At 45.5% G+C, this 14,731-nt stretch overlaps 1 protein-coding gene across 3 annotated transcripts; it reads left to right on the forward strand.

The window, feature by feature from the left end:
• Positions 1 to 4,091: 4,091 nt before the first annotated feature.
• On the forward strand, positions 4,092 to 13,628 carry LOC143808475 (uncharacterized). Of its 3 annotated transcripts, none has more exons than XM_077291198.1 (2): positions 4,092 to 4,440; positions 10,329 to 13,627. In XM_077291198.1, the coding sequence occupies exon 2, from the start codon at positions 10,337 to 10,339 to the stop codon at positions 12,458 to 12,460; it is 2,124 nt and encodes a 707-aa protein (XP_077147313.1). In that variant the 5' UTR covers positions 4,092 to 4,440; positions 10,329 to 10,336; the 3' UTR covers positions 12,461 to 13,627. The 3 variants fall into 3 exon arrangements, with proteins under 3 accessions (XP_077147313.1, XP_077147320.1, XP_077147329.1); XM_077291205.1 differs by lacking the exon at positions 4,092 to 4,440 and adding an exon at positions 5,287 to 5,428 and having other exon boundaries at positions 10,329 to 13,628; XM_077291214.1 differs by lacking the exon at positions 4,092 to 4,440 and adding an exon at positions 5,336 to 5,439 and having other exon boundaries at positions 10,329 to 13,628.
• Positions 13,629 to 14,731: the final 1,103 nt, after the last annotated feature.

Genomic DNA, 14,731 nt, shown 5'->3' on the forward strand with positions numbered 1-14,731 from the left:
ATCTGGACACATATCCTCCTCCATGCCGCCTCTTTTCGGGCCCAGTCAGCATAATGGGCGTCCCTCTGATCCCACAGTTCTTGCCTCTCTTGGACCAGAACTGGCAGCAACTCCACATTTATGTATGTTGACATACTGGACTCCGTGGAGGCGTTCTTCCGGGATGTTTGGAATGCTTTCTAAGCTAGTTAGCATGTCAAGGCTTCCTGATAATGGAGGATTCAATTTCCTGTCACCTGGAGAAGTCTTGAGTATTTCTCACAAGTCACACGTATGGTCCGTGTGTAATCCGTATTTTTCTCGCACCCATAGACTTGCATTGGCGCATTTCGGGTGTAATACGGTGACAAACGCAGCCTGCTGCGATTTCAAACGCATGTATAATACGGTCGAGAAAATTACGCATGATGCGAGATGCCCCATAGATTAACATTGGTCTGAGTGCTATGTGATTTTTTATCACATAGCAGTCGTCCGTATTTCCGTACATAGGAAATTGTAATTGGGCTTGGAAATACTAAGTACTGATGTACAAAACAGATGCCATACGGATGTCATACGAATGACAATACAGATGAAAACTGGACTTTTTTTATGCTCTCGTGTGAACTTAGCTTAATGTCCATTCATATAGCCTTAGTTATAGATTTAGTTTTTCCTTTATACCCTTGATAAAGCTGTTAGCATTTTTGGTGCGGATATTGCAATTGAGTTTACTGATGTGTTTAGAGGGGTTAAAAAACTACTTAACTTAGCATAGGTCAACATCAGATCAGATGGGTGCAGGACGCTGGCGTTCTCACCGATCAGCTGTTACAAACGCAGTCGACAGCCGGATATAAGTAATGTATGGAACAGAAAACCAAAGCTCTGTTCAATATTTAGTGGCTGTTGCCTGGTACTGCTGATCAGGAAACATTCCCTGAGCTGATCTTCAGTACCCGGCAGAAGCCACTACATAAGGGCGCTTTACTGTTCAGCTCCAGTCATTTTTTACATCCGGCTGCCAGCTGATCATGGGGGCGCTGGGTGATAGCTGATATGGATGACCTAAGGCTAGATCATTAATATTTTAAGGCTTTGTAAAATTGGTGGGTGGCTGAATTTTTTTTTTGTAAAAAATACCTCATATGCATTATAACAATGGTGCAGATTTACAATAACTGTTGTGTGAGAATTCCAGCAGTTGCCCAAAAATTCAGACACAAATTTTCAATACATTAACCCCTTCCCGACATCTGACGGTATAGTACGTCACATGTCGGGACCCCCGCTTTGATGTGCGCTCCGGCGGTGAGCGCACATCAAAGCCGGGACATGTCAGCTGTTTTGAACAGCTGACATGTGCCCGCAATAGGCGCGAGCAGAATCGCGATCTGCGCGCGCCTATTAACTAGTTAAATGCCGCTGTCAAACGCAGACAGCGGCATTTAACTACCGCATCCGGCCGTGCGGCCGGATATGAGCGCATCGCCGACCCCCGTCACATGATCGGGGGTCGGCGATGCTCCTCCATTGTAACCATAGAGGTCCTTGAGACCTCTATGGTTACTGATTGCCGGTGGCTGTGAGTGCCCCCCTGTGGTCGGCGCTCACAGCACACCTGCAAATCTGCTGTGTAGCAGCGATCTTATGCTCACTGCTGCATAGCAGAGGCGATCGGGCTGTGCCTGCTTCTAGCCTCCCATGGAGGCTATAGAAGCATGGCAAAAGTAAAAAAAAAAAGTTTTTAAAAATGTGAAAAAAATAAAAAAAATATAAAAGTTTAAATCACCCCCCTTTCGCCCCAATCAAAATAAATCAATTAAAAAAAACCCCAACCTACACATATTTGGTATCGCCGCGTTCAGAATCGCCCGATCTATCAATAAAAAAAAAGCATTAACCTGATCGCTAAATGGCGTAATGAGAAAAAAATTCGAAACGCCAGATTTACGTTTTTTTGGTCGCCACGACATTGCATTAAAATGCAATAACGGGCGATCAAAAGAACGTATCTGCACCAAAATGCTATCATTAAAAACGCCAGCTCGGCACACAAAAAATAAGCCCTCACCCGACCCCAGATCACAAAAAATGGAGACGCTACGAGTATCGGAAAATGGCGCAATTTTGTTTTGTTTTTTGCAAAGTTTGGAATTTTTTTTCACCACTTAGGTGAAAAATAACCTAGTCATGTTAGGTGTCTATGAACTCGTAGTGACCTGGAGAATCATAATGGCAGGTCAGTTTTAGCATTTAGTGAACCTAGCAAAATAGGCAAGCAAAAAACAAGTGTGGGATTGCACTTTTTTTGCAATTTCACTGCACTTGGAATTTTTTTCCCGTTTTCTAGTACACGACATGCTAAAACCAATGATGTCGTTCAAAAGTACAACTCGTCCCGCAAAAAATAAGCCCTCACATGGCCAAATTGACGGAAAAATAAAAAAGTTATGGCTCTGGGAAGGAGGGGAGCGAAAAACGAAAATGGAAAAACGGAAAAAGCTCTGGGGGTGAAGGGGTTAGTAATTTGCACCAAAAAGAAGTCTCTTTGCTAGACACGTAAAAGTTTTGCCTATCAGTAAGATGTGCCAGATTCATCATTTGCGTGCAGCACATTTTGGGCACAAGATACTGGTCTAAAACACCCGAGATGTGAAATAAAATAGAACACCAAGTGTTACTTGCATCAATCTATCAAATAGCTTGAGCCACTTGTGACAGATTGGGTCACATTTAACACGAGCAGGGACCACCTGTTTATTAGGCAGTCCCTGCATGTGTTGCGGCTGTTGACCAGCCATGAGACATGCAGCCGCGGGGACCTGAACATAGTATTCGAGCACGGTGAAGATACTGTTAGCACCTGAGTATGCTCGGATAACACCTTATCCCAGCACGTTCGCCCATCACTAGGCATGATACCTTTATAGGATGTAATATCAGTGATAGGCCTTATTCACACAACTGTATAGCAGCCATATTGTATGGTCTCTGCCGTGGACACGATTCCCGGGCTGTTTGTCAGTCTCCTGACCTGAAATAACAGCTTCATAGGCATATATTTACTGCTGTGTTTAAAGGGACTGTGTCACCCCCAACACTGGATCTAAACTATTTAGGCTACGTTCACATTTGCGTTGTGCGCCACAACGCAAACAAAAACGCAGCAAAACGCATGCACAACGCTGCGTTTTGCGACGCATGCGTCCTTTTTTTGGTTGATTTTGGATGCAAAAATGCAACTTGCTGCGTCCTCTGCGCCCAGACGCGTGCGCCGCAGTGACGCATGCGTCGCAAAACGCAAGTGCAACGCATGGCCATGCGCCCCCATGTTAAATATAGGGGCGCATGACGCATGCGGCGACGCTGCGGCGCAGACCGCAAATGTGAACGTAGACTTAGGAAAAATTGAGAGGACAGCGGCACAGCACTGATGAAAAAAACTTTATTCAGGTATAGCAAGCCATATTAAAAACATGAAAATAATTTCTTGAGTTCATGCCCATCGGATACCTCGTGCCCAGCTTTAGAATCCACAATGCCTTCCTTGGAAGTCAATAGTTTGTTTGTTTCCACCACGAATGGGATTAAAAATATTTTCAAATGCATAAAAAGCAAAACACAAACAGAAACTATTGACTTCAAGGGAGGCATTGTGGCTTCTAAAGCCGGACACAGCCAATAATGAGCGCAGGAGAGGAGGCGCTGGATCCATGATGGACGGTCTGAGGGAACAACGGGCAGGCAGCAATGGTCTGTAGTAATGGCGCAGAATATATGGCACAGGCGGCCCAGGACGGAACATGGCGGCCCCCGCCTGAGAGGTCCGCCTCTTGTCATGTGAGTGATATGTACCCCCCCACATATAGCCACCAGGGCTGGAGACATGCAGGCGCACTACAGCTCCCAGCAATATCTGACAGCACTTGTCCTAGTGACCCCTGAACACTACAGGTCACTGGGTCACCTGCGGGCTACGTCTCTCTAAAGAGGGGCACATAAGCGACATTTTGTATTTGCCCAAATTTCCAGCACGTGTTTATGAACAGCCCCATAGGGAATAATAGAAGATAAATAAAGCCGGAGCCTGCTTGCTGCACCAGCGGAAGAACACGGCATTGGACGGAGTGAGCCCGTCCGTCATGGCTGTATGTGCGGCATGGGACTCGCCGTGGTGGTGTCCACACGCTGACATGCGCAGTATAGTCTCGAGCGGCATGTGCCATCTTTATAATCTCCCGCTCACTATTGCCCCATCACGTGACCACACAGCTCCGCCCCTCCTTGTCTCGGCGCATCCGCGCAGCTGTGCACTTCCTGGCCGCCAGCTGGGAGCACCGGAAGTCAGCAGACACGGGCTCTGCTACCGAGTGTGATTGGCGGAGGGTTCGCGCGGCTCTGCACACCCTGGTCCGGCTGCTGTCTGCACACAGTGCCGCCGCCATCTGCTGCACAGTAAGTTGGAGTGTATTATGCAGAGCAGTCCCGCACTTAAAGCAGTGTGTGACTGCTGCTCACTCATATTATGGGCGCCGCTCACACTGCGCTCCACATCATTGCCTCCTAGTTCTAGAATCATTTAAAGGGAACATGTCACCGGTTTTCCCAACATAAACTACGGCCACCACCTTTAATGGGTCTTCCAGCAGTCTGGTGAGTTGTGGAAGTCCCCAACCCCCTCTCTCTTAGGGTGTTTCCACGGTCCGTAAATGCTGTGGGTTGGACTCTGCGTACAGTGTCCAGACTCCAGATGATACAGCATAGAGGATGGACTTTCATGAAATCTCATGTTCACTATGTGTGCACGGACGTCTCCGGCTTCCCTGCAGAGACGGACATGCGGCGCCTCTTTCCAGACTGCAGCATGTCTATTTATCTTGTGGAGACACTGTCTCCTCAAGATAAATATCACAGTCCAATGTATTGGGCGCGGTGATTCTGCACGGTTCAGTGAACACATGCGGAATCACTGCGTGTACGAAACCCGGCAGCGCTTTGGATAGAGCCGACATGTGCTGTGTCCAAAGCGCTGCCGGTTTCTGCCCATGGAAACATACACTTACGACCCCCGTACGGTCTGGTCCCATAGGCGTCACTGGTCTTGATCTGCCTCTTCTAGCCCCACAGTCACAGTCCCTGCTTCATGTGTGTGATGCATCTTACGTCGTCCACCCAGTGTCCCCAATCTCGCTCCTGTCTGCCATGTTGAGTCCTGTCACTGGCATTCGCCGGCTTTACTTCCAGGTCACTGGCGCTCTTTGGCCTTTCCTGGCATGTGCATTACAGTATTTTTGCCGCTATGCAGAGAGACTGGGATGCTATGAGGATGATGTCGGACGTGGAATCCACATGAAGCAGGGCAGGAGAATGGCAACTCTGGGAAGAGAGGAGGCGCCGAAGCAAGACCAGTGATGCCGACTGGAACTGACCGTGCCGTATAGGGGTATATAAATGGTATTTTTGGGGCTATGCAGAGGGGGTTGCAGACTTGCAAACAACATGCTAGACTGCTGTAAAATGGGCATTAAAGGGAGTGGCTGTAGTTCATGTTCGGGAAAACCTGGTGACCGGTTACCTTTAGTCTTCACATTATTTTCCTATGTGAAAAGAAAAAAATGATAGAAATGGAAATGCAAAATCGTAATGCAAAAAGTAAGATCTACTTATAACACTTTTGGCAAAAAAATAAGTAACATCTATCTGAATATGGCAATGCGAAAACAAATACATTTTAAAAAATATTTCTGTAAAATTAGCAAACCATAAAAACCAATATAAATCTGGCATCACTATAATCATAATGACCCGAGCAACAAATCTCTTTATTACTATTACTGCATGTTGAACCACTGCAAAAAAATTATAAAAACTAACTGAATTGCTGGCTGTTTGTAAAAAGCATTTTACTGTGATAGTAGCAAAAAACATAAAAAAATATAAATCTGGGTATCACTGTAATGCACCGACCTGAAGAATAAAGCAGTCTTATCACTAATACCTCACAGTGAACCGTGCAAAAAATAAGAATTATTCTTGTACTTCTGTTTATTCAGATTTTTGCAATGCAAAATGAACAAGGCTCAGTTCACATTTATCCTGTGCTCTTTGCTGATTGCCTAAGTTGGGATTTCAGTAAAATCGCAAAAATTACGATTCATATAAAACCCCCAATGGAACCATTCACCATTATTATTAAGACAGATGAGGTCACTTTAGACTTTATCATATCTCTGTTCCGGCGGTGTCCCATCATTTCAGCGCACAAGTGAGGTGGACCACAGTTCTGTGCACGCCTAAGGGTATGGCTCCACGGTCCGGAGGGGCGGCGGTATCGCCGCAGCGGCGAAGCCGCTCGACGCTAAGCCCCGCCCCCTTTCTGGGACGCGATGGTGCCGGATGTGTACAGTACACATCCGGGATCATCGCACCCCTCGCCATAGGGCCCTGTGATATGCCTTGCGGGGACGCTGCGATCTGAAAAGACGCGCAGCATGTCCGGAGTCGCAGGGCCGCCGCGTGCGGGTTTCCACGCATAGTGGAGACGGGATTTCATAAAATCCCCTCCACTATGCAGGAACATCTGGACGCTGCAGCGTCAAACAAGCAGCGTTTACTTACCGTGGAAACATACCCTAAGGGTATGTGTCCACGTTCAGGATTGCCTCAGGATTTGGTCAGGATTTTATGCAGGTAAAATCCTGGCCAAATCTGCACCTGAGGTCACTGGCAGGTCACCTGCGTTGTCCTTGAGTTTTTTCTGCAATGTAAGGACATGCTGCGTTCTTAAAAGATGCGCCGCATGTGAGTTTTCTCGGGTCTGCCGCATGCGTCTTTTACTGCATAGTGGAGACGGGATTTCATGAAATCCCCTCCACTATGCTGTAACATCTGGACGCTGCGTTTTTTATGCATGCTGCTCAACGCTGCGTCAAAAACTCAGCGTTTCCTGAACGTGGACACATACCCTTTGTGCGGATTCTGCAGCGTTTTACACCTGTTCCATAATTGGAATCCGCAGGCATGAAAACGCATGTGAAAACCGCAGGTTAAACGCAAGGGCGTTTTACCTGCAGATTTTTCAGAATCTCTGCGGAAAAATCCACACACGAATCCGCAACGTGTGCACATACCATAAGACAACACACATTTATTGAGTATTTGAGTTTTTTACCTCAGTATTTGTTAGCCAAAACCAGGAGTGGAACAATCGGAGGAAAAGTATAATGGAAACACGTGAACCACTTCTGCATTTTTATTTTTTAACCCACTCCTGGTTTTGGCATACAAATATTGAGGTAAAATACTGACCAAATAATCAAAAATGGCCTTAAAAGATGACTACCACCGGAACAAACATAGTCCAAAGTGTATTCATCTGCCTCATAGTGGTTCCGTTCAGTTTTTGGGAATTTACACGGAAACCCCATTGTAAGTGATTAGCATAGAACATAAAAATATGATCCAGCCTTAAAAGTGATGAGAAAAGGTTATGTACCTGGGTGGTAGCCCAGATTGCCCTTATTATGAAGTACATATGTGTGCAGTTCATGCTGTGAGGATTCCCCGTTGTCGGCGAGACCTAGCAGTCAGGTAGCTGGAAGTATGTGATATGAACACTAATGTGCACAATCCGATTAGATGTGTGTGGCCTCGGTCAATGCACCACCGGAGCATCCTCGCGGCGTGTGCTGCACCCAATGCAGTCACAAGTCTGCAGTCAGTGACAGTAACCAAATATGTCATTTAAAGATGAGATGAAAATGGTCTAAAATGACTTAAATGGGTTGTCTGGTTAAAAACAATAAGTCTGCAGTCACTGTGTGACTGCAGACTTATGAATCCCCCCAACGTGCACACTGTGTGCACTGCGAGGGTTTGCTGGTTCTTGAGCTGGGAACGTATGCGTTATACTTACTCCCAGCCAGAGCCCGACTAGTGGGTGCAGCCTCGCTCCTTATACTTGTATTGAGTGAGGCAGTGCCCGCTAGATGGGCCACAGCCTCGCTCTATAAAAGTGTGTGGAGTGAGGATGGACAACCCCTTTAATGTACTCTAAGCTGGAAAAATCAAAATTCAGGTCCACATTAATACTGGCAATTTGTACAACAGTCTATTATCCATTTTCCCTAGCCTTGACCATTTAGGAAGAAATGCAAAAAAAAAAACACAACTGGATTGGAGTTAAACTGTTTCAGACCTGAGACCAGAGGGTGTGTATGAGTTATAAATGCCCCTGGCCAGTGGGTGCGGCCTTGCTCCATACACTTATATTTAGCCGAGGCTGCTCCTCAACCAGTGATGTGGATGTAACTGACTAGAGGGTGCGGCCTCGCTCTCTACAAGTTTATCGAGCGAGGCTGTGCCCACTGGCTGGGGGTATGTATAACTCAAACATACCTTCCTGTCCTGGGTCTGAAACTGGCAAATCCCTTCAGCGTGCACCGTGCATGCACTGGGGGGATTTATAAGTCTGCAGTCACACAGTGACTGCAGACTTATTGAGAGGAAAATGCCTTTATACATCTCAGATGCTGACTAGGGATAAGTGAATAGGTTCGGGTAAGTCCTAATCCGAATAGCTATAGCGCTTACTGAATAGCTGCCTGGAGAACCCGGATACCTGGAGCGCTCCCGGTAATCAGCTGTTCAACACCGCAGCTGCATGTGCCGCGGCTGTGGGACAGTTACAACACATGCATGGAGAGTCTGCGTGTTGTGACTGTCACACAGCCGCGGCACCGATCAGCTGGAGCGCTCCAGGTATCTGGGTTCCCAATGCACCTATTCGGTAAGTGCTATAGCTATTCAGATAAAGACTTTTCCGAAACTATTCACTCATCCCTAATGCTGACCAGTGGTTGATATCTGAAAATTTTAAATCTCATGTTGGGTTTATTTCTCCCAGTAGCTGCCAGTTTTCAGTTATGCAGGCAGATTAGTCACCACTCACAACACTCAGAATGCAGACTGTAATTACACCTTGCACAGACTGACAGCCGGTCCAGCAATGCATCAGTACAGTGCCAACTCTCAATGCTGAGGCACAATTACAGCCACCACTCCATGCTGGGATCAGTGACTAATTGCTCTGGGCACTCCTGTATGTCTGAATGCTGGCAGCAGATTATCCCCTTAAAGGGAACCTGTCACCCCCCCAGGCGTTTGAAACTAAAAGAGCCACCTTGTGCAGCAGTAATGCTGCATTCTGACAAGGTGGCTCTTTTAGTTCTGGGTGCTGTAACTGCAGAAATAATCAGTTTTGTAATTTGTCAGAAAATACCTTTATTCAGTCCTGGAGTCAGGCCTTCCCCCCCCCCCCCTGCTGCAGACGCCACACAGCCGTCACTCAAGTCTTCTTGGCGCCGGGCGCCGCCTCCTCAGGGCTGTTTTGAAATCAGCCGGCGCCTGCGCTCTTTTCTCCTGCTTTGGGCAGGCGCAGTCCGTCTGTCCTCATATGCAGTCTAGCTGACTGCGCCTGTGCGGCCGCCCTGCCTGTGACTCCCAGCCCCGCAGTGTCTTCTGATTTATTCACATTGCGGGGCTGGGAGTCACAGGCAGGGCGGCCGCACAGGCACAGTCAGCTAGACTGCATATGAGGACAAAAGACGGGCAGCGCTCACTGCACCTGCCCAAGGCAGGAGAAAAGAGCGCAGGCGCCGGCTCATCTCAAAACAGCGCTGAGGAGGCGGCGCCCGGCGCCAAGAAGACTTGAGTGACGGCTGTGTGGCGTCTGCAGCAGGGGGGAAAGGCTTGCCTCCAGGACTGAAGACAAGGTATTTAGGACAAATTACAAAACGGATTATTTCTGCAGTTACAGCACCCAGAACTAAAAGAGCCACCTTGTCAGAATGCAGCATTACTGCTGCACAAGGTGGCTCTTTTAGTTTCAAAAGCCTGGGGGGGTGACGGGTTCCCTTTAAAGGGACTTGGTTTGAATAGTCATCCTGTGCTGACAAAGTATTTGTGCTCGGTGCTTCATGGCAGGGCCAATCATTTAACTCCACCTTCCCAAATGCTTGTTTTCCCTCCATCTCCACTCCCCCCTCTTTTGACAGCTCGGGCTTCCTGGAGGCAGAGAATGGGATACAATGTATTTAAATATTTGGCCACACCATGGTGCACCAAGAGCCTGTACTTGTCTTGAACAGTCACTCTGTGATGATAGTTCCTTTCAGACTTGATGGATATACCCCAATTGCTGAAATGGAAAAGCCAGAGAAGAAAAGCGTTCGGGCCAATGATTTTTTTTTCCAGAACTTGTACAAATGTACTAGCTTGCGCCTTTATTTGTATAATCTCTGTTGGTCAGTTATAACTTTTTTTTTTTTTTTTCCCCCCATCAGATTCAGTCATGCCGTCTTGTATAGTGAATGGCTGTATTCATAAGACTACCAAGAAGCATTGCAACGATGACGGGATCATAATGCATGCGTTTCCATCTAGTCTTTCTAGAATAAGGCTGTGGCTCAGAAGTATTGAGAAATGTAACTATCAGTACTTTGGAAATATTGATGCTTTGTCCGAGAGCATCTTTTATAAAAAGAATAATAGTTCTTTTCGGATTTGTTCGGACCACTTTACCTCAGAATCCTATGCTCCAGTGAACAGTAGGAGACGCGCCCTGAGACAAGATGCAGTACCCTCAATTTTCAGCCCACCAGCTACCTTGCCTGCTGTACAAGACGCTACTGGTTCACACCCAGTTCCTTTCATGGTGGATGCCATCACACAGACAGATCCCTATACAAACACCGAGGACAAAGGTGCTCAATGGCCAGAGTTTGAGTTTAATATTGGAGGGCAGCCTTGGAAGATAGAGCATGACCATTTGTACCACGCTTCTCGACTTCCTGCCGCAAATTCTCAACGAGCTATGAATGCTAGCTCCCATGTAACTACCAAAGGCAATTCTATGATTTATGAGTTAAAAATACAACAACCAACTCTGGAAAAAGAACCAGTGGTAGTGAACGTCTCTAACTCCTCTCTGTTTTCAGACAGAGTCAGATGTATGCGACAAAAAAATGCTGATGATAACTGTGTAAATGAACGTAAGTTTATTGTATTTGAGTCATGCCTTGATGTTCTGTTTGAAAGTGTTAGATGTAGGATTGGAGACTGTAATGCCCCCATTTTTCGTACACAGAAACATGTTTTGGGCTCTTACTTGTCGGTGGCGGCTCAGTGCCATAAAGGACACTCTTTTCATCTATGGCACAGTCAGCCTACCAGAGGGGAAGTTGCTCTTGGAAATGTCTTGAGTTCAGCTGCCATCTTATTTAGTGGATCACATTTTCACAAAGTACAAGAGATGTGCCAGTTATTGGGATTGCAGTTCTTAACACACAGTTTATATGACTTGTATCAACAGAAATATCTGATTCCGACAGTGGACATCCACTGGAAGCAGGAACGTCTGAGACTCAATGATGCTTCTTTAGGTACTCGACTATGTCTTGTGGGTAGTGGTCAATGCACTACATATGATGATGGTGTAAAGTATGGCATATACACTTTCCTTGATGTTGCGACCAAGAGAATTGTTGACTTTGAATCTATTGAGGGAACCAAAGCGAACTCCAGTGCAGCTTTGAAACGAAAAGCTTTTGTAAGGTGCTTAAACAGAATTTTACGGGACCAGTTTGATGTAGCAACTATAGCTACAGACTATCATCCAAATATAAAAAGAACTTGTGAGCACAACTCTAGGATCCCACATGAGTATGATGCTTGGCACTATACAAAAAGCATTGAAAAACGTCTTCGAGCAGCAAGCAAGAAGGAAAACTGTTCTGTCATAGCAGAATGGATTCCTAGCATAAAAAAACACTTGTTGTGGTGCTCCAGTACCAGCAAGGGAAATACTGAGGTGCTTCGTGAACTGTGGCAATCATTGCTTATGCATGTGACTGACCGACACTTATGGCATCATGGTGGTATGTTCCATGCCTGCGCACATAGACCGTTAAAAAGACTTGACAGTCTTCGTCGACCCTGGATTAAAGAAAACTCCCAGGCGTATCTTGCATTGTATGATGTGGTGATGAATCCCAAAGTCTTAGAAGACCTCAATCATCTCTCCCAGTTTTTGCATACAGGAGAAATGGAGGTATATCACCATTTTTTATCAAAATACCGTCCCAAAAAGGTTCACTTCAAATTAAATGCATTAAAGGCTCGCGTAAAGCTTGCAGCATTGGCACACAATGCAAATGTTCACAAACCTCGTGTAAATGCCAGTTCCATACATCAAGGGAAAGCTGCCATCGGAACACTGAGACTTGATATGGGTTCCACATCGAAACAATCATGCATCTCAAAGATACTCTGTGCATCATCTACTTATTCACACATGTTGCCCATGATGACCTATGTCTTAAAGTACTTTGACTATCGGCTTATAAGTAGGCGTTCCTTGTGGACATCTGTATTAAAAGACTTTCTAGAGCCAAAATTAAACAAAAGAAGTTACTAGCACTAGTATCTTACTGTACTTGTACATTTGTATGGGAACATTCTCTTTATTACTTTTTTAAATAAAAAATTGAGAAAAATCCTTAACAAATGTTGTCTATAAAAATGAACAGAACTTGCTTAAACATGTACCTTTTTCATGGCTTAGAAATAATCTGGTGGCCGAACGTTTAAGTATTTATGTATTGGCTGGACCTTTTAAATTCCTTATGTCCCTACACACTATCCAATCAACATGGTGTACTATTGGGTTCAGATGGACTCTTGTGATTGGCATATCACTCCGATACCCGAGTGTTGACGATATATTGATATGATGTATTACAGTGAAGGGATTGTCTGAGAATTTCTATAGATTTTTTTTTTTTTTTTTTAATAAGAATTGGCTATATTTTTCTTGGAGGCCCAAAATCCGGGCATGTTTCTCAGAGCTGACACTGCTACAGATAAGCATTGCAGGGGTGCTCACACCATACAGTGTCTTACCCACTCTCACTTGTGCAATGTAAGTGACAGTTAGAATGGGTTTCTTTGCTGTGGCTCTTGTGTTAAGGCACAGATCAGCACTGGGTAAACCCTTTCTGTGCAATGTACAGCTGCCATGTATATTGCACAGGCTCGTTAGTAATATATGAAATGGTGCCCGGAGGCAGAAATTTGTCTTATATTTAAAAGGAATATCAGCAAGATTTTCCACATCCCCAGTATTTATATGCGCATGTAGCTCTTTCAAATCCAGCAATACCTTCACATGTTCAGTCCATTACTGAGAAATTAGCGTTTGCGTTGTTATGCAAATGAAGTGTAGATGTATAGCCTCTGACAGTCCAGCTCTGCTCCATGCCCAGCACAGTATCCTACTTGACTGACAGCTCCTTTGCATGAAGTCACACAAAATAGAGGCTCAGTCATACAGGAGGTCGTGGTGGCACTGGGCAGGGAATAAAGCTGGGTTGGCAGAGGCTTCAGATTCACAGCTTCATTAAAGAAGTTGTCCACTACTATAACCTTCTTTTTTTTTTTCATAAATCTTGCTATTATGTGCCACTGAAAACATCTACTGTGTTTATTTAGCAATATTACCTTTTATCATGCTGTAGCAGCACATCTTCAGTGCTGGATCCAGCTCTCATGGGGTTAATCGACAACTTCCTTTCTCCTGACTTATTGTGCTCTAATACTACAAGTTCCATGATGCATTGCACTCGCCTGTAACTCTGCACCTGGCACACCCACTCCAAAACACACCCCAACCCCTCCTCTATCTTCAAAAAGATTTGTGATGTCATTTCTGTCCAACCTCCTCTCTTACATTTGTCCAACCCACACTCCATTACACACAGATAGATAGATAGATAACAGATATAGATATATCTGTATGTATTCATCTATGTCTATTTCCTTAGATATGTCCATATCCATGTTTCTAAACCCCTTCACCCCTGGAGCTTTTTTCGTTTATCGCTCCCCTTCTTTCCAGAGCCATAATGTTTCCGCCAATATGGCCATGTGGGGGCTTATTTTTTGCGGGACAAGTTCTACTTTTGAACGACACCATTGGTTTTACCATGTCGTGTAACAGAAAATGTGAAAAAAATTCAAAGTGCAATGAAATTGCAAAAAAAGTGCAATCCCACACTTGTTTTTTGCTTGGCTTTTTTGCTAGGTTCACTAAATGTTAAGGCTGTGTGCACACGTTGCGGATCTGATTGCAGATCCACAGGGTTTTTTGCCGCACAGAATTGCATCAAATCCGCAGTGTAGTGCACAACCAATGTAAGTCTATGGGAGCCGCAGACTTGTTCTGCACATGCTGCGTAAAAAGCCGCACCGAAATGCAGCTTTTTTTTCCCGCAGCATGTCACTACTTTTGTGCGGAACTGCAGCGTTTCTGCACCCTTAGACTTTCATTGAGTCGGGCACATCCGCAGATGTAAAAAAGATCTGCAGTTTTGCTGCGGATGTGGGTCCGAGAAACGCTGCAGTTCGGGAGGAGGGAAGTGTGTGAGCGGTGACTGTGTGCGTGTATGTGTGTGCTGGGTCTGCGGGCTGTTCGGATGTGTGCAGTACTGTTTAGGTGTGTGCGGGGCTTTTCAGGTGGGTGCCTGGTTGTTCGGGTGTGTGTGGACACACACCCTACGCTATCCATACATCTATCAATAGGTATATCCAGATATATCTATAGATAGATATATGAATAGATAGATGTATGCATCTATAGATCTATCTATATGTAGATCTGTCTATCCATTTCATCTATCTGTCTGTGTAA

This window comes from Ranitomeya variabilis, chromosome 1 (assembly GCF_051348905.1).
Source record: "Ranitomeya variabilis isolate aRanVar5 chromosome 1, aRanVar5.hap1, whole genome shotgun sequence".
Taxonomy (NCBI): Eukaryota; Metazoa; Chordata; class Amphibia; order Anura; family Dendrobatidae; genus Ranitomeya; species Ranitomeya variabilis.